The following is a 21,746-nucleotide window of genomic DNA, read 5'->3' as shown; positions in this document are numbered from 1 at the left end:
AGGAAATTCTGAAGGAAGAGATAATGTAGGAGACTAATGCTTTTAAATCTACTTATATTTAATAGTGGTTAAAACTTTCCAATGACACTGCAGCTTCTCTAGAATAAGACTAATATTGGAATGCCAAGTATAAATTCTGTTGCCTAACAGCTGTACCCCCTGATGCCTTCACAGGTGGGGATGGTTACTGCGAATAAGGTTTGTACTTACCAGCAACATGCAATATAAGCTAAAACGCTCCTGCATAGCCGTGTTTTATTTGTAGCTTTATTTTGTATATGCGCTTTGGAATATGTGCTGTCAACTCTGTGTTCTCTCATTACTACACATCATTTTTTGTAAGAGATTTTAAGACCTATGCTGCTTAATTTTAATAGTCCTGTGAACATTAAACTTCACACATTTACAATGAGCTTCACACATTTACAATTCCTTAAAACAAATTGTAAAAATAACTATAATAAAGCGAGTAACGCTTCACACAGTCACCAGAACTACTAGTCCACAAGTCAGGTGTGAAGCAGTGACCCGTTTAAAACAGGTTTGTTCTCACCAGTGCAGGCAAATATGGTTTTTTCCTATGATTTGGTGTTTTATGATTGCATTTTAATGTAGCTTTCACTTCAGGTTTTCAGTTATTTTTAGCTACGTGGAATTTATTTGGCAAAATACACGTTCATGTGACTAAACTCCTTTGAAAAGCACCCAGCAGCACCTGCGTTCTGGCGTGTTTGCCTTTGCCTTCGGTCAGCTCCAGCCTCGCTCATGGCACTGGTCTGTCAATCGCAGCTGCCAAAGGACCCATCAATAACCTTGCTCTTCGTGTGTAGGGGGTTAGAGGTGCTACGTTTTTAAGGTAACAACTGCATGACAGACTGGAAAAGTTGAGGCTGCGTTCCTGAATTATCTCAAGATTTGCCTGCTTATAGGAAAGATACTGAAATTAGTATTGGATGGAGAAGTCAGGCTGGAAGTAGTTATTTTTTTTTAAATTGGAGCAACTAGCAGTAAATGAGCTGCTTAAGCAACTAAAAAGTAGCTTTGCTTTTTAAAATAACAGACTTTTCCTAATTGTAATTTTCTTTTTGTCAGTATCTTTAAAATACAAGGGCAATTTATTTCAAAAGTGAGTTCAGAAATAAGGCCGGGGTCTGGATCATTACAGCCCCTACTAAGAAGTTAAGAATGGGAACAGTGCTGATGAGTCACACTTCAAGGGAAGACTTAACCTTAATTTCTAAGTCATGTTCCATAGGTTGACCATGTTTGTTTTCATTTTGGAATTTTTCTGGTTCTGAGGAAATTGCTTTAATGATAGCAGAGGACCAGGATTTGGTTTACTCCAATGTAACCACAGAAATACTTGCTGTGTAAATACTGTCCAGCTGGTGTGTGGGGGGCTGCTGCATTAGTGGGGCAGCTGAGGTTACACCAACGAAGCCTCTGCCATCAGGGAGGCTGGACATGGGCTGGGAATTACAACTTGGTGCTGACTCCTCTTCAGCTAAGTTACAGGCATGACAGAGGTACACAGCTGTCCTGTAGTCTGGGTAAATATAAAAAAATCACTGAGATCAACAGTGTTGAAATGAAACTGTTAAAACCAGAGAGACTTAATATTGTTCCTTTCAACTGCAAAGTGTAGCAAATTGGCCGTGTAAATTGTGTGTGGTAAACAGCAGTGTGAAAGCTGCCATGCAGGAAAGCCCTAAAAGAAAGGTGATGAAGGATTCTCTGGCAAAACTGATAAAGGCACCTAGAAAATCGAGTATGTTTTGCAAAAAAACCCCACCTGGGGAACAGTTGAAGTGATACTCCAGCTTACCTACAACCGTACACTCAGTACAGGATCATCCTCCTTTTCCAGGTCAATCTTTTTTTAAAGGATTAATATTTGTTCTCAATTAACACTACTGCATAGCACATAAGAGTAGCTGCTCTAACATTGACACGTGCACATACAAGCACTTATTGTAGACTGACTTATCTAATTCACAATGTGAAATGGCTGGTTTTGATTTTAACCTTAAATAGCGGAGCGAGGGAAGACAGATGGGAATAATGGAAGCCAAAATTAAGTTGCCATCAAACTTCATAATGTCAGAACAGGAATTCTGAATTGTTCTCAGGCTGCTGTTGAATTCCTTTGTCCATGTACTGGGCTTTAGTAATGCCTCAAATTCTATTTATGGTATTAAAGTAATAAGCCCTAGAAAAGAATATTCTAATCAAAAATTTTATTAAATAATCTAGATGTTTGACCTGCATTCAGTAGGAACTGTATTGGAAAGTTCAATGGTAAGGAAAAGGCATATGATTGGCCAAAAATGTTGCTAATTCATAATCACGTGTGTGCTAATGCCCACTACTAACCTGTCACACATAACCCCGCTTGCTTGCATTACCGTTGGCGTGGCATGCAGAAAGAATGGCTGTTTGCTCGCTCTTACATTAACGTACTAAAAGTGTTGGAGACTAGAATGTGTAAAGTCGTTCATGTTTTGACTGGCCGGTTTCACATGGCACTTTTTCCACGTACAGAAAATCCCATCTAGGAATCTGTGTGTTCTGTGCAGAGTTTCACTGTGTATTTGAAGTAGCTGTTTGTCACAAATGCTCCTTTCCTGTGTCACCTCACGCCTCCAGTTACCTCCTTTTCCCATTCATCCTTCAGTGAGCAGTCGTGGTAGGGAGAGCTTCTGTGCCTGCGTCTAGAGCTGAAGTACCCCTTTTGAACCGTACTTTCCGTGAACAGTAGGTGCTAGGGAGGGTGCAGTGCCTCTGCTGCCTGGCTCTGTGAGCTCTGCTGAGGTCAAGCTCAGCGGGGAACGTTTTGAGTAAGAGAAAAATGCAAGAAGAATTTGGGAACTCGCACGATTGCAGTTTGTTCCTTTATGTAATATTGCTTCTGTTAACAATAGTAACAATGGCTGAAAAAAAAAATCTAAAGCTTAAATCAACTGACTTTAAAAGTACTTAAATTTCCATCTGTTGTAGAAACAACAGTTGTACAGTGTAGTGGGGATAAAGGAGAGCTGCTGATGTTAGGAAACTTGGTTTCGTGGATCAGGGACTTATTTTAAGCACATGAATGGGAGGCTAAGTGAGAAGCTTTGGTTTTAAAGTAGCCCCAGTAATTATTTCTTCATTGCTATCAAAGGTCTGTTGAACAGTGACAGTCTTGTATGTGCTACAGGGCACTGACTGAGGGCTAGGGAGGGAAATCTGTTTAAAAGATCCCCCCAGATGATGGTGTTTAACAAGTGGTAACAGTCCTGATGGTTTGTTCTGTGCCTCCTGGATGGTTTAATTTCCCACTGAAATGCTATTTTAGCAGACTATTGGTACTCCCCGAGACTCTGATACAACACTGGGGAGAAAATGTATAGTTCACACCTCCCAAGAAAACATTAATCCTGGAATCATGCTTTGGGGAAAGTAGCAGCAGTAGGATGGGAACACTTGACTGCTGAGCAGCGTCAGGGGGGAGTTCCTGGTGCTCCACGAACAGTCCCACTGAGTGCAGAAGCACGGCGGGCTGCGTGGGGAGCAGGGGAGGCTGCACTCACTCTGCAGCTCCGTGCCTGCTTCCGTGTCATTTAGCTCAGACACTTTCAAATTGAACATTTATAAAGTAACTTCTGGGCTAAATTTAAGGCTTAATGCTCGAGATATGAGTCAAAGTCTTTATAGGGTGCCTGTCTATGCCACCTTTGTTTAAAAGCAAGGTATTTATTTGGATTCTTTATTGATTCGAGTGATCTAAGTGAGTTTCTATTTGGAACAGCTGGTGGGTTGCAGGAAGTGGTGTCGTGGCATATTATAAATTAGCTTTCCAAAATATTGGCTTAATATTTTCAATTACATTTTTTTGAACTGTTACGGACTTTTCTGGTCTTGTAATACCAGGGTAGTCAGTCACCAGAAACGCAACATTTTGAGATCCTTCCTGGACACCTTGGCTTGAACAAAATTCTGCTCCCCTCAGAAGGGGCAAAGAACATGATGTTCCCTGTTATACACAGGAAAGGGGTTTAATCTGCATTTGATTTAAATAATTTCTTCCTCTTCTCGTGACAGTGCCTCCTTTTGACACCATACATGTTCCTATTGCTTCTGAAAGTCACGGGTGGTGGTTACCTGCCTGATGATTTAGGTGCCAAATTTTTTTGCTGAGTGACCATTGTGTTTTGATGTGAAAGTCTGGAGTAATGTATCACTCTTCAGGGGCATCGAGGAATCCAATACTAAATCGTACTTGCCATCTTCCACTCTTCAGAAAGAAATGTTTTTCTTTTATTATGTACAAACTAAAAGGTATGTAGGAGAAGCAACTCAAACATAAGCTTTTTAGTTTGGCTTAGCCTTTTTGTGTCCACGTGTGCACGTGCACATAGGTGCCAGCCCTCTGTTTGAAAAGCCTTTGTCAATCTCTCCTTTCCCTTTTCTTTCTAAGGACACGCACCAGAAATGCACGAGTGCCTGAGCTGTCGCTGCCCAGACTGCTAAACTCGCTGTTCCCTTTTTTGTGCAGACTCTAATTCCAGTATTCAAGAACCACTTCAAACCCCTTCGTCAGAGCTTCTTGCAGAGGCAGCGAGCAAAGAACTGCACAACCACCTCGTGCTGGATATCGACAACGATACGGAAAGCACTGCTCTGTAGTGGAAACTCTCCAGCTTTTTACAGGTTCCTCTCCTGGTGGGAAAACTAACAGACCTAACAGTGAAAAGCTTCTTTTGACGATATGGCAAAACTCTACAGAGTTGTGACTTGTGCATCATGGAGAAAGTGATTTAGCCATTCAGAAGAAGTTTAATGACCTGTGGCTCAATAATGGTTTTCAAAATCTTGGATGGAAGGAATTAATTACTGCAGAAGCTTGCCTAGGAAGCATAATTGCTGCTAATACAGATGGTATTAGCAGAAATTCCAAAAGAATAAGCAGGACATTAGTTATTTAAAGTGCATGTATTATGGAAATAATCTTTTTAATGTCACGGTTAGACATTTATTTCTAGTTCTTAGACATTACAAGGAGATGCCTTGCAAGAGACATTCCCTCACTGATTTGCTGCAGATTCTTTTTAAAACATGAACCAAAAAATGCCAGAGTGCTGGTGGTGACTGCTGGTTATCAGTCGCCTTGACAAAACTGTGGACATGTTTAGTGCCTTGAAGGACTGTCATACTGTAGAAGGAACCTTACTGTCTCTTTAATCATTTCATTGCTACTTAGTGATCAGTACTTAATACTTATTTCATAGTTATTTGTATTAACCAAGCCTGCTTTTGTTTATGTGAAACTTGCAACTGTTTCAAGATGAAACTATGGAAGTGGGGTTTTTTTTTTTTTGCTTTCACTGAAAATGGTTGAATTTTGAAAGAACTTTGAAACAGCTGTTTGGATTCGTCAGTTGGGTGAACATTTATAAAATTAAAGATTGTCTTTTGTCAACTTAAGGCATCTTTATTCAAGTTTGTGAGTAACATTGCTTCAGCGGACACTGAAGGCTACGCTGAAGTCATTCCCTGGGCTTTGTAGCTCGTGGGTTGCTGGCTGCTCAGCTTGTTCTTCCTTTAAGGATGGTAGCAGAAGCATACCAGGAGTGCACATGTATCTATTTAATGTGTAGATTAATGTTAAACACAGATGAGTCCAGCTGCAAAGAGAAACGCTGGATACAGCCTGTATCATGCAGAGAAATGAGATGGAACTGGCCATACAGTTTCTGTGAATGAGAGGGAGGGGGGGAGGAAGCTCATCAGTTGAGGTAACAGTCATATAACTAGTTGAATTAATTTACTTAACCTATAAATTCCTTAATACTCCATATGCATTTTATTGAAGTTACTAAACTAGACCTCAGGCTTAACTACAAAATAAAACTGCATTTCATAAAGGCCTTGCCAAGACACACTGCAGATATTACAGTTGCTATCCTTTTGATGCCCCAGTTTGAAATCCCAGTGGCTGCCCAGTTGTTTCCTGTTCAGACACTTCTTAACAGGGAAGATGACCCCTGTTAGTGGGGCTAGGCCTGCTTTCCTCTGTCACTGCACTAGCACTGCAACAAACTCCTGTAACTCCAAATTCAGGGTTGGGAGCCAAAAATTCTAGTTCTGTTACTAAATTTGCTGTTTCTCTCTCAAACTGCAGTGTACCTGAATCCAGCGCAGGCTGTGAAGGACTTGAATAAATTCTCAGAAAATCTTCTGGACTTGCACATTCTTCAGCATTATACAAATAGTTAATTGTCTCTGCAGGGATTAGCAGCTCGGGTGCAAGAGTGTGTGCAGTCTCATTCGTATCCTCATCGTCATCCTTGGTAACAAACAGCACGTGTCAATGCAGTTACGCTGGGAGCACAGGGCTAGGACACAGTTAAAGCTGAGGAAATTTGCCCTTCTCTACCAAACACAGCTGTGTCCTCTGTTCCCAGGAGAGCACAGCAATGTCAGGTATTGGCTTCTTGAGTGACTGTCACCTGGCTTTAAGCTGTGTTGGTGCAGTTCATTAGTTCAATCAAATGGCTGCACAAAATAACCCTACCGAGGTCTAGAAAGAAACTTGGAATAAAATAATGAGGTTTTGTAGTGCTTTAACACTGCTCCTAAAGCCCTCTCAGGTGTATATGCTTGTAAACTCTGCTTGACAGACAAGTGTGGCTGCTTGCTGGTGTGGTTTGGGGGCATTTATGGGGGTAAACTAGGTAAATTTCTTACAGCCCAGTTATTTGAAGTTTACCTCAACGCTTTGAATGCAGGCTGCCAGTTGGAGTAGGAAGGTAAGGCACTCTGCCACCACCTCTGCCAGAGACTGTGACTGCGTCGAGCCTTGTGGATGTGTCACGGGAGACGTCGCTGTTGCCACATACCAGTCTGGGAACAGTCTGGTGGGGATGTTATGTGCCACCACTAAAACTTTAATTTCCTGGAGTAAAGCACTGCGTGGAAAGAGAGTGAATTCCATCCTAAAGTACAGCAAGGAGCTTTTAGCAGATGGTGAAGTTTCATGAACTATGCGGTGAGTTGCTGTTTGCATTCCAAGAGCTATGCTAGAGCATTGTATGTGTACAGCACGGTGCACCCCTCCCACCCCAGCCAGCAGAAACCTTGTCTAATTGTACCCTGACGTCCTGTGCAAGGGTCTTGAGTGCACTGGTTGGGCCGAGGGTAAGAAACGAGCAAAGGAGCAGTAGGGATTTAATAAGCAAGTGCAGGAGTGTGATGGTAGCTTGCTTTGATCGGAATTCCATTCACAGCAAAGAAAACGATGGAGCTTTCATGAACCTGGATTTCAGTGAATTAATACGGGGCCTGAGAGAAATACCCAGGTTAAGGTAAAGACAATAATTGGCTGAACTCTGTGGGAGTGGTTAGGTGGTGTGGAAAGGACAAAGAGCAGGCTGGAAGGCAGCAGCTACTCCTCTAAAGATGATTTTTGGAATTCCAGTACATACACCTACAAATGTTTACAAAGCAGGGTACAGAAATCATACAGCAGGTCCCTAAGGAAGGAATTTTTCTATTTCCTGAAACCTATGAGGGCTGTTGGCATCCTGAAGATGGACTCCCTGGGTAGGAGCCTGCTGGCAGCTGGTCAGCTGCTGGCTGCCTCCAGCAACGGTGTGTGATGTTACCTGGAAAATGTCAGCTCCTCCGGGGTCAACAGGTATTCATTTGGAGAATAAAAGGTTGATGTCATCATAGCTGATCTTCAGTCTCACCTTAAGGAACCATTCTACCACTTCGGCTAGAATTTTATTTCATCTAAGTGTCATGAAGCACTTACCTATGACCTTGTTTTTGGAGAGAAGCAAATTCTTGAATGATGAAATGAATTGTGCTACTGCAAGACTGCAGAGGAAAGGGTAGAGTTGTGAATATAACTTGTGAATATAGAAATAATTCATCAGCTGCCCTACGCAGGCTTTCCCTTTGAGTCACAGGCACGTTGTTCCTGTTACGTCTGACAGAACATGTCATTAATTCTGTGAGAATAACGTTCCGGAGCAGTTATCTGACACTCGGTGGGGCGAATCCCAGAGGTAAGCTACGGAACACTCCGCACCATTATTGAAGTCTTTAAGCCTATGTGTGGAGTAAGACGGTTACACATTTGTAGTTTGCTGGATCTTAGAAGCCAAATTTGTACAATGAATCAAGGTTACTTGATCCCACTGGGAGTTTATGTAACTTACCTCTACGACATGACAAATACCGCTGGAGTAGAGCAGTAGCAGACCTGAGACTTGTTCTCTTGAGTGCTCTTCTAATGCATTTTCAAACAATCCTCTATGATAACCTTGTTTCGAAAGAAAAACTGGCAGTTTGTCAAACGGTTTATAGCGATAGTACCTGCAAGTTCATGTTGTGGTCTGTGCTCTCTCTGCTCCCACAGAAAACAGATTGACAGATCATGCTTTTATTATTCCAAAGAACCATGAAAGCACTGCTACCATGGGGAATCTCTTCTTGACATGCACCAACGCTATTCACGTTAGCTCTTAAAACTGCACCAAGACCTGCAATATTTCAGTCACTGAAGTCTCAAATTCATGTTAGCATTTGTTTAAAGATGCAGGTGCAGTTTGTTGCTGTAGGTGCAAATACAGAGCACTCCAGAAGTCTGGCCTGTGCAGGGGAACCCTTTGCTGGACATCGGCACCAGCTGATACAGGTGTTTAAAAAAAACCAACTGCCTTAATGTATCATCTTCTCAGACAAAGCATTTGGTATGCAGTAGTCGCCTGAGAAAGTCATAGTTAAAAGTTGGTTGCAAAAACAGTATCAGACTTTAGAAATAGTGTCTCTCCCCCCATCAGGGTTTTTCATACTTGTGTTTCACTTGCTTAAGAAGGATTCCCAAGTGACTAAACTCATTATATCGTTTAACAAAAGAGTATTTTCCCATTTTATGGGCCACTACCCGGCTCATACATGTCACTGCTCCGTTCGCAGCCACCCGCCCCAGGGGCAGCCCCCGCCCGCCCCAGGGGAGACGCGGTGAGCGGTTGCGCGGGGCTGCGCGTCCTTCCCCGGCCCGGCCCGGCACCCACCTGCCACCGCGGCCGCCTCCGCCCCCTCGCCCAGCCGGGCCACCACCAGCAGCCTGTCGAGCAGGAACCGGCCCTGCGGGGGTGAGAAGGGAGGCCAGGCCCACTCGCACCGCCCGGCCCCCGGCGGGGAGCCCGGCCCCGGCCCCGCCGCCTCCCCACCTGCGCGGCGCGGCCCATCCGCCCCCGCCGCACGGCCAGCAGGCTCTGCCGCTCCAGCGGCGCGGGCTCCGGCGAGCCCGGCCGCCCCGCCGCCGGGGCCTGCTCCGCCATGGCCGGCGGGGCCTGGAGCCTGGCAACGGCCGGTGGAGCCCGGGAGCGGCCGCGCTGGGCCCGAGGCCTCGGGCAGCCCCCCCCCCCCGCGGCCCCCACACACTCCAGGCAGGCCGGGAGCTGCTCTCGCTCTTTAATAAGTTTTACCTGCAGCTACACAAAGCTCCGGGGGACAGGGCCAGGCTGAGTGATGCCGCCAGCACAGCCGGCCCGTCTGTCCTCCCTGGGGATGGACGTTGGGCAGAAGGTGGTCGGTGGTCCCGGCCGAGGCTTTTCACGGCTTGGAAGTGCTCACGGAACGGCTGCGGGGTGCCCGGGCCTGCCCAGGGGCAAGGGGGTGCCGCTGGGCCCTGCACAGCCCTCATCCCTGGCCGCACCGGTGGGTTTGGGCTGGTTCAGCTCCTTCACGTGCCCCTGATGGCATTTTGGGGGCAGTTTCCACACTGGGCGCTGGCTTTTCACACTGGCCAGAGGAAGCCGAGCAGGCACGGCTGAGCCACCGAGGCACAGCTTGCTGCAGACATTGGCTCTCTGGGCACTCACCCCTCCAAAAGGGAACCAAGTAGGTGGTTATGGAGGCATAAATAGGAACAGAATCCAGACTTCCTGCGTTCCAGGCAGTGCTCTAACCCCAAAGAGCACAATTAAATACGTAAAACAACCCAAAACCTCTTCTGCCTAGCTGCCTTCCTCAGCTCGTTACACCCACCTTCTTGCTGCCAGTTCAGGTCTGACGGTGATGGTGCTCAGCGCTCAGCACCTCTCACAGCCAAGCCCTCATTAGAAATAAGGAAAGGATTAGGGAGGAGAGTCTGTATTCTTAAATAAAGAAAAAACATTTAGAAAGCGTTAAGAATTACATTAACCCTCTGCTAATTATTATTATTTACACCAATTAAAATTAGTTGATGTCGTCTGGAATCGAATAGCCAACTGCTACGCGAAGTAGGCCCAGAGAAAGATCCCGGCACATACACATAATAGCAAGTTGATGTTCAGGACGTGTTTCACCAGCGGTTTCTCCTCCAGGGAAGCCACAGGACGTGGCTCGGGTTTAGTCGACACCGTGTTCTCGGCGTTTTCCTGTTTGCGCTCCATCCCGCAGAGCCACAGAAAGGTTGTCATCAGCTTCGAGTTCCCTTTGGCCTTAGTCGTACCTAAAAACACAGTCAGTAGTGAGGTATAAATCTCACCAGCAAAGCAAATCCCAGGAATGTGTCAGTGTGGTCCTGTACAAAGGGTTTTGATGCAAAAATGCACCAGCGTTCTTTAAATGAATACGCTATCTACGCTGAGGTGTAGGAAGCCCTTCAATTAGCATCTTTGGGGGCTGTAGTACCCGTTTCATTCCTCCCTGGAGCTCTGAGCTCAAGTGCTGCTGTTCCCAACATTTTAAGAAACGGTGACAGTAGGCCAAACCTAAAAGCTCAGCTGTAGCTGCGTGGTGCCCGTCAGCTTCCTCTTGCTCTAGCCCATTTAGGGTGACTCCACACCACACACACGTAAACTGAATTCTCCCAGCTCTGCTGTGGTTTAGGGCACGCAGGACTAAACGCCAGGAAGGCAGCGCTCATGCACAACCACCGCGAGGCTTCCCGGCACTTGGGAGAGCTGCACCGTCATTCATTAACTTACTGATCTTTGCAAGAGCTTTTTGTAGAGCAAAGGAATACACAGCAAAAGCTGCAAAGTTACATAAACAGTGTCCCAAGCCTGGCAAAAACGAGTGACGATAATCATCGCTGGATAATGCAGAATGAGTTACTGTGCATGTTTGTACCTAATACCGACAAGTACAAGTTTTAAAAAATGTAAATCCTCCTTCACTGATCTGTCAAGAACTCCGCCCAGGGCTCTGGGTTCTCCCTGCTGCTAGAGTCGATCAGAAAACATCACTGAAAAACAGAAATGGAATTTCATGAAAATAATTGTGGTTTTCCTCCACCCTCCCCTTTTTCAACCAGTTCTCCTTGCCGCAGGTGCAAGCAGCACCGCTCGCTAGCGCAGGGTAAGGGGCATGGCTTTCTGTATCCCATCCAGCTCCTTCTTGATTTCAAGCATATGTAATGCCATCAAGAGATGGAAAAGAAACTAAACTTCTGCTTAAGTAGCACTGCCAGGTAAAAACCTTTCAGCATGCCCTGAAGTTACAGCAATCCAGAGGAAGCAGTTTTAACGTTTCTTGTCTTCAAAGCCTTTACATAACGCCTAGGGTTGTTAGGTGTAGGTATTACTGAATACGATGTCGGAGCACTTACATTTATTCTCATCTGAACTATTTTCAGAAGCAATGCTTATATCAATCTGGAGAGCTGGACGCTCAGCTTCACACGCTCCTTTTGCAGCGTCAGGGGAAGGGCTGACTGCTAGGTCTTGCTTGACTGGTAGATCCCCACGTGTGAACCAGGTAAGCCGACTTATCTGATGGCATGAAGAGTGGTGTTAAAGAGAACTGCTTTCATGGTTGTTTCAAGGACTGCCTTAGCGGTAGAGCAGCCTGCAGAGAGAATGCTGAGAGGGGCTGAAATCTGTTCTCCCACTCTCTTGGAGCAGGTGAACAGCAAAGTGCTGGTAACTACAGAAGACATGGCTACCACCGGCACGTTGGGTTTGGTTTGGTCTGGCACACGATAGCTGTTTGGACAGATACACTCTCTGAAGGGTGGGACGCTTCACTCTGAGGAGGAGACGTTGCTGCACGGGGCCATCACTGGATGCAGGCTGAGAGCGGGTCAGTGAAGGGAGCAAAAGAATGGAAATTGTGGCCAGGGAGGGAGGATTCAGAGAACTGGGGTTGTTGAGAGAAGAGAAGACAGGTGGGAGACAGGATAATTTTCTTCAAATAGGTAAAAGACTCATTAGAGAGGAGTGTTCTCAATATCAATGACAGGGCAGACAGGAAGGGATGAGCACAACATGAAGCTGGAAAGATTCAGGTTGGAGATGAGGAGAAACTGCTACTGGAAGGGCAGGTGAGCTCTCGAATTGATCACACACCTCCCTGGGCGTTCTCCCTCTCCGGGGACTTTTAAGAATAACTTCACCAGGTCTTTCAGAAATACATCAGGTTCATCCTGTCTCGAAACAAGAGGATGCGTTGGCTGTATGATTTCTGAAGGTCCCTTCTGGCCCCTCTTTCTGCTATTAATGGTTTTCTGTAGCCTCAGTGTATCTATTGAAAATAGTTAAACTGGCACAAACCTGTTCCAGAGGAAGTGTGCTCTCTGCCCTTGATTTCTCTTTGCTGCGAGTAAAAATGGTTCCTCACTAAATTAGTAAGAGAGTTGATAAAGATGACCCAGAAGCTGGAATTTCTTGGAAAATAGAGGGAAAAAGCTAATTTGTCATGGATTAAACACACGTGTTTGAACTTAAGAACAGCTCTTTGTAGCATCTACTGTTGACCAGTTTCCAGGGCGGGACTCTGGATTTATGGGACCAGAATCTTAAATGGCAGCAGGGTACTGGAGCAGAGGAGGGCCTGCTGTTACGGGTTGTTGCAAGTGTGATCAGAAATAAAAAGAGTGAACGGAAACTTCCATTTCCAGATTATTTATCCCCACATTATTCCCATGGATGTCGTGTGGGGCATCCTGGAAACCAACAAAACCCAACAAAAGCAATGCGAAGGGGTGACGCACCATTTCTTCCGAGGGCGGTTCTGTGAGCATGCTCACGACCAGCACCGTGAGCGCGGAGATCGCGGCCAGGACCATGGAGAAGTAGAGATAGTGCATGTACTTCACCACGCCTGGGCGGAGGTCGGTCTCGCCGCACTGGGGCTCTGGGTAGATGAAGTCCAGCACCAGCCGAACGACGCCCAGCAGCAGCCCGATCACCAGGCCCCAGAACGCGCCCTAGGAATGGAAGGGGATTCTTTATTGGAGCAAGCGGCGTGCGTCTGCCCAGGGCGCAGGGCTGTGCTCAGTCTACGAGCTGGCCAGGCTTCCTCCTTGCTGTTGCTTTGCTGGGCTTCCCTCTCCTCCCTTTCCTGCTCTTGCTATCAGGGTCTGCCAGTGCTGGTACAGTAGCCTGGTACCTCTGCTCTGGGGGGTCAAGGGGGTCGTTAACTTCGGTGTGGAGGGGAGGTTTAGCATCATGTAACATCTTATACAGAGTAATTTGAAGAGTGCTATTTGTATCCTAATGGTTGCCTTAGCCCTGGGGGGCTGACAACTGTTCTCCGCCTAACTGAAGCCCAGTTTGGGAAGATTTTACCCAGCACTAGTCATCATGGAGGAACTGGAGGGTTTGGACCCCTGATGCCATTTGGTTTGTCTCCTTCTCTCCCTGGGCTCACTGTGCCCCCCGATGCAGATAATACAGTCCATGTACTAAGCAAGCTGATGGCTAATAAGCCCCTAACAGCCTTTGTGAAGATTTGTGAAGGACACCCTGCAACCAAGCCATGCTGTCATCTCACTGAGGCAGCAGAACTTCAGCCTGGGGTGAACTGCGAGACTCTTGTGAGGGCAGCAAGGCCACAGAGGTGACGGTGCTGAGCACAGCAGAGGTGTTACCTTTTCATTTGCTCTTTTCCAGAAGCAACCCAGTATAAACACCATGGCCACGGGGGGCTGCAGGTAGGAGCTGATCGACTGGATGTAAATAAAGAGCTGCCCTCCCTGGCCAGCCTGTACCAGTGGGATCCACAGGATGGAGACCACAGTGAGCAGCAGCACAAAGACCCTGTGCAAGAAAAAGATGCCGTTACTGTTAGCTCAGGCCATTCTTCTCCAGTTGCTCAGCTTGCAAGACCCCTGCTGAGATCTCTCATCACCACAAGGCCCCCACTCCAGCCCTCCAGCAAACCTGTGTGATATGAAGCTACCACGTCTGCACAGGGGCGGCAGGCTGCGAGGTGTGCCGAGATGTGTCTCTAACGCTGATATAATGCACATCCTAGTTCTCCATACCTGCCAACGATCATGAGTTCCCACTCGGAGCAACGCGGACGGAAGTGCTTCCAGAGGTCCATGGTGAAAATGGTGCTGGCACTATTAAAGATGGAAGTCAGGGAGGACATGAGAGCTGCTATCATCACCGACATCATCAGGCCCCTGAGTCCTGGAAACAGAAGGAGAAGTACAGGTGCCCTGAGGAATCCCCAATGACCCTGCTGTAGGATGTCCTCAAATTCTTCTTTAAACTAGAACAGACTTTAAAAAATGTTTTTACCCCCAATTTTAAAATGCCCGTTGACAGGGAGCTGTTAATAGTTGATTCTCATTGTTAAACATCTGCACTTTCTCTCTTACCCAGATTTGGCTGAATTAGATCTCTGGATACTGGATCATCACCCATCTCTCTTGTTGCACGCTGTCCCTTGCCACTGTCTCACCAAGCCCAACATGAACCCCACAGAAATTGTAGTCGCAGGGTATTTTCCTCTCTGAACTTTTCTCACAGACGCCTTTTGGCTGGTGTGTACCGTACCCATCAGTGCCAGCACTGTTACCAGGCTCCTTACCTACAGGCAGAAGTTCTATGACCAGCTTAGGATAAGCAATATCGGAACAGCCAGACGGGTTGCCACAGATTTTTCGGCAAATTTCCGCATCTGCACAAGCCACCAGATCTAAAATAAGCAAGGGGGAGTGAGAGGCAGTATCCCGTAGCCACGATAAACCAATATATCTAAAAAAGTTAGTCTGCTGAATGTTTTAAACTGCAATTTAATTTGCATGTAGCAAGCTCTGAGTAGATCAGCACAACTTGGGTGAGGACGGGTGGCAGCCAACTGCTCTGGCACACGGAGCAGCGCAGTGTGGGAGCGTGTCTGGGGGCTGCTGCAGGAGGATGTGTGTTCCCCAGCTTATAACAGGAAGGAAATTTTCTTCTCCTTTGGGCATTTGATGCATTGCAACCTTTTAGCTTCTTTGGTAAAGGCTGTTTCAGCTCCACAGAGTAGGCACAGCCTGTAGTGGTAGAGGGAACAGATCTTCAGCACTTACCTGGGAAGAGAATCCGGCTGATCATGCCGGGCATTACCATCATAAAGAGCGGCAAGATTTTCAAGTAGGAGGTCATCAAGGAGCCTCCTTTGGCGTGAGAGAGGTTTTTGGCAGCAAGGGACCTCTGAACGATGACCTAGAAATTAAGAACTGTGTTTGGTCTGCTGTCAGCAGAGAGCAGCTAGCTGTAGATGATGTGGTACCGATTCGTGGTGGTACCGATTCCATTCGTGTGGATACTTTGTCCTCCTCTAAACTACTAACATCTTAGGAGGGTGTTTGGTTGGTTGGTCCCCAACCAATCTTCTTTTTTTGTTGGGGACTTCCCTGACCCAATGGCTAAGCCTGGCCAGGTCAGCAGCTCTCCTGTCAGAGCAGGACAGAGCCTGAAACGAACAACATGAGTTAAACAGAAAAGAGTGCTACAGGAACATCAGGAGGTTGCTTAGGGCTGCAGTCTTGCTGGCTCTGGTGTTGTCACTAGGAGGGTTGGTAATCAGATCCCTGGAAAGCTGAAGGAGTGAGTTCACGGGTGGTTCACAAGAAGTGAAAGACTTAAGGGAAAAAAAAAATCATCTTTGTAGGCTGGGATTAACTCATACATACACTCTCAGCCCTTTCTATGTTGAAATTATGCCCAAAACTTAGTTGTGCATATCAAGTTTTGCAGATTTAGGATGGAAAGCGTCAGATTTTACTGAATTCCCACCAGAAATAGTAAACCAGCCTGGGCAACGCTGCGAGCCCTGGGTTTGTAATCAGATTCAACCAACCAAGAGCATGTTGTTTGAGCCGAACGCAGGAATAAGCAGTAACCCACCTGATCCGTACACCAGTACCACAGGGATGGGATGGTCATTCCCACCAAAACTCCTGGCCAGGGAAGGTCAGAGTTAACAGGGTCTCGGAAAATGTGGAAGGCATCTTCTCTCGGCAAGCCACAGGTGCTGTTCCCCTTGTGGGTGCTGGGAATGGCATCAAAGTATTTTGTCTGCAAACCTTCCAGACCGCCAACTTCCACAAAGCCTACGAGAGGTGATGAGAAGCGGTTACCACATGGGTCAGCACTCTGATTTTCGGGCTCTGTGGTTTGCTGTGGGTGATCCTCCACAATCTCCTTTAACCTCGGAAGCTATTGACTCGAGCATTGGGCTGGGGACAGCGTAACGCCAGAGCTGCTGGCTGGAGAAGGTGCTTGTTCTCCTCTCATATTGCTTCTGAACGTGTTTTTGTAGAGATTTTTCAGGGAGTACTCGTGCATTCTTACCACATAAAGGACTACTATAAGATTATTTGTATGAGCATGTATTCCAAGAGGAAAATACATAGAAAGCAGTTCCCAGAACATCAACTGAGTCATCAGTTGTAACGATCCAGCTTGTTTGTAGTACTTGGTAAAACTTCTATCATAGATTTAGTAATAAAACCCCAGGGAAACACTCACTGAAGACCATGAGAGTCAGAGCCCCGATGAGCATGATGAGGGTTTGCAGAGCGTCGGTGTATATCACGGCTGCCAGGCCACCTAAGAGGGCAGAGAAGCAGCAAACTGAGGGAAACAGGGTTGGTTCTGCCGTAGCACCTCGCGCTTTGCAGGAGGCTTTGCCGAGCGGCGTGAGCCGAGCCCCGTGCCTGGCAGGCTGGCGTGTCGGCCCGTGTCGGGGGCAGCTCGGCCAGTTCCTGTGCAGGACACTTTGGCTGAAATTTCTCATGTTTGGAATCATAATGAGTCACCTTTTTGTTACTAAAAAGCCAAAGTCCAGTATATTCACTTCTACGGGAAATACATGTAAAAGCTCCAAAACAAAGCTCAGGCTGAATAAGGAGGAGAAAAAAAAAAGGGGGGGTATGTCTTTACGAGCAACTCGGGGTGAGCAGTGGGAAAGAAACAACCTTCACTTGTTTGGGATTTGCTGCTTACTCCGTGCATGGCTTTGTTCCATTTGGCCACTCGTAAGCCCTGAAAGGGCACCCAGGATCGACAACTCTTTCCGCATTACACGGCTCGTTGTTATGTTAATCCCTCATACCTCCAAAAAACCCAGAGGAAAAATGTATTGTGCAAATGCCTGGAGCATCGCTTCTCCTTAAAGCAGAACTGACACATCCGTGTCTGGTGTGGCCTTATAAGGGGTATTCATTTACTCTTACCAGGTAATTTTTTCTTAACAGGTGAATTATCAATTGCTTCCCCCCCATTATCCATCCTCATGGCAAACCCAGATTGTATGGGAAATGCAGGACTCCCATCACAAGCACGGGGATGCACGGAGCGTCGCGTGGACACGCTCAGCTCACTAAGCAGGACCTGTGGTATGATCAGAAACTGAGCCACGTACCCGCGACGGTGTAAACGGCCGTGATTGCCAGGAGCCCCACCACAGCGATGTAGAGGTCCCAGTGCAAGGCTTGCTGAATGAAGAGGGCCCCGGCGTACATGTCGACCTAGAGAACAAGGACAGGTATCACAGCTGCAATGATGGTGTTACCAACCCCCTCTAAGCTGGTAGTGCCAGGGAGAGGGAACATTCAGCTGGCCAAGCTGCCTCTGTTAGTGGGACCGGTCTGGTTCGTGACTGCCCAGCTCCCCGCAGCATCCCCTCCACATGGCACCTCGCTCTGCAGCCCCAGCTCCTGCCTCCTGTGCGTTGGGACCAGGCTTCGTTCAGCGTTTAGCCAGTTTATTGTTACTGGTTGTGGGGGGACAGGGAGGGCGATGATGGAGCTATCCCAAGAGAGGGGGAGCGTGCACGGTGCCCTGGGGAAAGGCGTTTGGTGGGGTGAGCTCATCTCTCCCCCGGAGCACAAGCGAGGTGGGGTGGGGGAGAGCTGTGTGGGCTGGGGAGCGGAGCACTCGCGCTGCAAACCTCCCTCGGGGCTGGGACCTGGCCCTGACCAACCAGCTCTGCAGCTACATGAAAATGCTGCATTTTAGGAGAGCTTTAGGGCAGGCAAACTGCAGCCCATGGAATGACAGGCAGGTGTAAAAGCATCTGAACAATCCACGCTCTCTCAGGAGTTGTATTATCAGAGATTTGCATCAAAGGCCTTGTTTTTGCTAGAGGAGAACCGGAGGAGCCAGGCCACCATGAAGAGGAAGAGCACGGGCAGGGACTTCTCTGATTTCCCAGACCCCTGCGCTGCTGCACGGTTAATCAATCAACAGCTAGCGAGGCGTTGTGCAAGGGTTGGTTCAGTTAGTTATTCAAGGCACTACATCAAACAGGTGCAATAAATCACTAAACTCTTTTCACCTAAACACATACCAACTCCTACATTCTTATTCATCCTGCACGTAACAGCGTGTCTGCGCAGGCCATAAATATGCAAAGGGAAGAAACTGGGTAGGCTGCCAGACGTACACAATCTAACAACAAGTGCACCCACACTCGCAACTTTTCAATGAACTATGGCTTGGGATGTTGACACCTAGCTTTCCCTCCTGCTGTGGCAAGCATTCAGACCCTTAATGGGAAAAAAAAAGAAGTTATTTTTTTTGTGTAGGTTCTCAAAACAACTGTAGTCCAGCTTCCTCGGGTATTTTGATAATACACCCTTTTCTGCTAGCACAGGGAAGGGCCAGTAGTTGCATTTCTCAGCCTTGCTGATCAGTGCGTTTCCAAAGTGAATTTAATTCACTCTGTTTCCATGTTTTTTTTCTACTTACTGATATTTTGGTGAAGATGTAGATGAACAAGTAGAGAATTGCCAGGAACATCTGAATTCTTTTGCCTCCAAAACGTTTCCGCAAGTACTCAGGCATGGTAGTAACCTATGTGAGAGACGTGCCGTCAGAGGCGGTGGTAGGCAGGAGATGGTGAAGCCCATGAGCCAAGCAGGTGGTTTAAACACCAGCAGGTCATTGATGGACACCACATCCCATCTACTTACTCCTGCTGCTATGTAGATCGGGAGGAAGAGCCAGGCCAGCACCAAAACACAAAACATCCCCTGCAAAGCAAACGGAACGGGAGGTCAGCGATGCTCGTCGAGGCTGGGCTCGTGGGGACACGGGGACTGGGTTATCCCACAGAGGCCTCCAACCCCCAGCAGCTGGTGGGGACTTCTAGCTCACGCAGCAGGAGAGCGAGCCTTTGGGCTGCCAGAGCTGTACCCTTGTGTGGCAGCTCGTGGTGCTGCCCTGTAGAGCACGGAGACGGCTGCAGAGCCGCCGCGCCACACTCACGTTCCACTCGTAGGCTGTTGCAGCAATTCCCGAGGCAGCTCCCGACCCGGCCAGGCCGATGAAGTGGCCACTTCCCACGTTGCTGGCAAACAGGGATGCACCCACCTGGAGAAAGACAGAAAATTGCGTCTGGCCTTGGCACAAGGCGTGTTCTCAGCCTGGTGAGGGACAAAGGGGTAAACAGAGTAGTTTGGTGCTCCAGTGGATTCCCACCGTGGAGGTTACACAGTGATGCTGTTCCCCCACTCGTGACTATGGAGGACATGACATCCTTGTCACCCTCTGCCACCTTCTTCTTTTCCCTACATGTTCGGTGGCTCTGGCACCTCCCTCCAGCTGCTTTCATCATTCACTGCCTGTTGCTCACTTGAGGGCATGTTTAGGACCATTCTGCTTCCAAAACAGGGTCTAGTCTCTTGCAGCGAAGCAGGGCAGAAGGTGGAGGTAACAAGTAGACATATCAGGCCATCAGGTTCAGTATGGACTGACTCGCAAGCCCAGCCCAAACGAAATACCCCACCTCGCAGACTGGCTCAACATGAAGCTGTGTCCACCCTGGGAACCACCCAGTTAATTCTGGAAATCTCCAGATCAAAGGGTGCGGAACCAGACAGGCGTTGCAAGCCGGCGGGCTGGCTGTCGTGGGGGCACAGGGCTGTGGCAAGTGCCCTGCAGCAGCTCCGCTTCCCTGGTCTATTAAAACCCCACTAATATAACTGGGTCTTTGCAAAAGATTGAAGGGGTTTTTTTTTCCTGTTTGGAGAAATAAGTTCTGCTGGGACAGAAGTGCGTTTGAGGCTTGCTGTAGCCTAAGGGCACAAGCAGTGTAGTGATAAAGGTACTTACAGGCCACCAAAGCATCTGTCCTCCAGCTAGAAAGTAGCCTTTTACAGTGCTGCGCTGTGTCTTCCACATGGACTGGGAAAGCAGAAAAGCAGAAGAGAGGTTTCAGCAATCGTTTCAGGCGCTGCTCAGAGCGTCACCAAGTGCTTTCCCCAGCGGGAGACTCTACTGTCATCAGATGAAAGCGGAGGGTTTCTTGAAGGACCTGCAGTTGCTGCTGGGGAATCCTGGGGGACGAGAGAGCAGCGGACAAGGGAGGGGACTGGCCAACGCTGTGAGCCACGCGCAGTTTTCTGTCATCTCAGTGTCCTGATTAAATGTTTTCTGTGATAAGCAACATAAATCACTCCAGATCTGCGAGGAAGACAAGGAATTTTGGACAAGAACTGCAGACATCCCTAGTTCTTAGGTGCAGCCAGGAGAAATTCTCGGCGTTGCACATATTACTCCTGGACTCCTGTTCTTCAGAGATTTCAGATAGTTTCATGCAACACCATGAGAGTTATGCACCACATTTGAAGGGAGCAACTATTCATCTCTGCCTGATGACAGCCAGATTGTGCTTCTGCTATTACAAAAGCCATGCCAAAAGGATGCCCTTCTGCCTTAATTATATGTGAACAGTATTTTTAATTTACGGAATCTGCTGTCGAGACCATTGCGGACAAGCGCAGGCGATTTATAGGACAGCAATTCCTTCCTGGCTGGACAAAACATTATTATTAGCAATACTTTGTACTTAGACGACCTCTTCCTCACAAGGGTTCTCAAAACCTTGGCAAACACTAGAGCTGAAGAGCTCTCCTCTGGAGCGGGGAGGACACTTCCCCAGGCTGAAGTGAGGAAAAGGACCTGTAAACTCTATCCTTCCGCTTGTTCAGTCGCATCCAGTGAAGTGCAGCTGGATTCAAGCCAAAGTAAAATAATTTGAGGCCCAAGCAGCCATGGTTTTCAGTATAACAGGGCACATACAAAAGCTTTCAACTGTATCTGCTTACCCACAGCCCAACCGCGAGGACAAACACGAAGTAGAGCACAAGGACAGCAATGTCTATGGAGTCCAGCGTCTTCTGGGGAAACACATCCCACGGGGGGGTCACAGAGGACGGGGTGCTGCTGGTGGGCTCCATGGCTTCTTACGCAGGCCGAGTGCTGCTGTGTCTTGATGCATATATCTGTCAAGAAATGGGTTACGTGGTTAGGAGAGGATGTGGCAGCACCGTGAAGGTGTTGACTGTTTCTTGAGTAATTCAGGGGTTATCGGCTCCGTGGCTCTGGCTGCGGTGCGGCTCGTGCCGGGGCGGTGGAGAAGGCTCTTGGCTCCGGCATTCGCCTTCACCCGTGACTCCCTTTTGAGATGTGAGGCTGCTGCCTTCATGGCCAGCTATGGGTCGCTCGGATTGCCTGTGCAGTGGATAATGTCTAACTGGC

At 47.7% G+C, this 21,746-nt stretch overlaps 3 protein-coding genes across 12 annotated transcripts in view; 1 reads left to right on the top strand and 2 right to left on the bottom strand.

The window, feature by feature from the left end:
• ARHGAP17 (Rho GTPase activating protein 17) overlaps positions 1-5,458 on the top strand; it is a 46,679-nt gene extending 41,221 nt beyond the window's left edge. For 2 of the 10 annotated variants that reach the window (XM_068423521.1, XM_068423513.1), the window contains one exon: positions 4,535-5,458. In XM_068423521.1, the coding sequence (XP_068279622.1) occupies positions 4,535-4,665 (131 nt within the window). In that variant the 3' untranslated portion in view covers positions 4,666-5,458. Of the gene's footprint in view, positions 1-174; positions 199-2,253; positions 2,299-4,080; positions 4,435-4,456 lie in introns of those variants that run through there. The other 8 variants (XM_068423518.1, XR_011050101.1, XM_068423517.1 and 5 more) reach the window with 8 other exon arrangements.
• An 11-nt stretch (positions 5,459-5,469) lies between these two features.
• Positions 5,470-9,332, bottom strand: TEX47 (testis expressed 47). Its single transcript, XM_068422992.1, has 7 exons — positions 9,222-9,332; positions 9,063-9,165; positions 8,205-8,308; positions 7,796-7,860; positions 6,749-6,947; positions 6,166-6,325; positions 5,470-5,732 (listed from the first exon to the last, which is right to left on the bottom strand). The coding sequence occupies exons 1-7, from the start codon at positions 9,330-9,332 to the stop codon at positions 5,695-5,697; spliced, it is 780 nt and encodes a 259-aa protein (XP_068279093.1). The 3' UTR covers positions 5,470-5,694.
• A 936-nt stretch (positions 9,333-10,268) lies between these two features.
• On the bottom strand, positions 10,269-21,463 carry SLC5A11 (solute carrier family 5 member 11). The gene is made up of 15 exons (XM_068423525.1): positions 21,314-21,463; positions 20,319-20,390; positions 19,473-19,577; positions 19,178-19,237; positions 18,954-19,058; positions 17,626-17,731; positions 16,731-16,811; positions 16,107-16,312; positions 15,287-15,422; positions 14,803-14,910; positions 14,249-14,399; positions 13,853-14,021; positions 12,974-13,189; positions 11,591-11,753; positions 10,269-10,489 (listed from the first exon to the last, which is right to left on the bottom strand). The coding sequence occupies exons 1-15, from the start codon at positions 21,443-21,445 to the stop codon at positions 10,269-10,271; spliced, it is 2,031 nt and encodes a 676-aa protein (XP_068279626.1). The 5' UTR covers positions 21,446-21,463.
• Positions 21,464-21,746: the final 283 nt, after the last annotated feature.

This window comes from Nyctibius grandis, chromosome Z, assembly GCF_013368605.1.
Source record: "Nyctibius grandis isolate bNycGra1 chromosome Z, bNycGra1.pri, whole genome shotgun sequence".
Classification (NCBI taxonomy): Eukaryota; Metazoa; Chordata; class Aves; order Nyctibiiformes; family Nyctibiidae; genus Nyctibius; species Nyctibius grandis.
Note: the sequence above shows the minus strand (reverse complement) of the source record. Positions and strands in the feature narration are given on the sequence as shown.

Excerpts from the sequence above, each read along its gene's own strand:
- TEX47 (XM_068422992.1), bottom strand. The coding sequence starts at position 9,332 with ATGGCGGAGCAGGCCCCGGCGGCGGGGCGGCCGGGCTCGCCGGAGCCC. Across the intron at positions 7,861-8,204 it reads GTATTTGTCATGTCGTAGAG|TCTTGCAGTAGCACAATTCA; the intron begins GTAAGTTACATA and ends TTTCCTCTGCAG. Across the intron at positions 6,948-7,795 it reads CTCCAAAAACAAGGTCATAG|TGCTTTACTCCAGGAAATTA; the intron begins GTAAGTGCTTCA and ends CTTTCCACGCAG.
- SLC5A11 (XM_068423525.1), bottom strand. The coding sequence starts at position 21,445 with ATGGAGCCCACCAGCAGCACCCCGTCCTCTGTGACCCCCCCGTGGGAT. Across the intron at positions 19,238-19,472 it reads CAACAGCCTACGAGTGGAAC|GGGATGTTTTGTGTTTTGGT; the intron begins GTGAGTGTGGCG and ends TTTGCTTTGCAG. Across the intron at positions 10,490-11,590 it reads TAGTTCAGATGAGAATAAAT|GTACGACTAAGGCCAAAGGG; the intron begins GTAAGTGCTCCG and ends CTGTGTTTTTAG.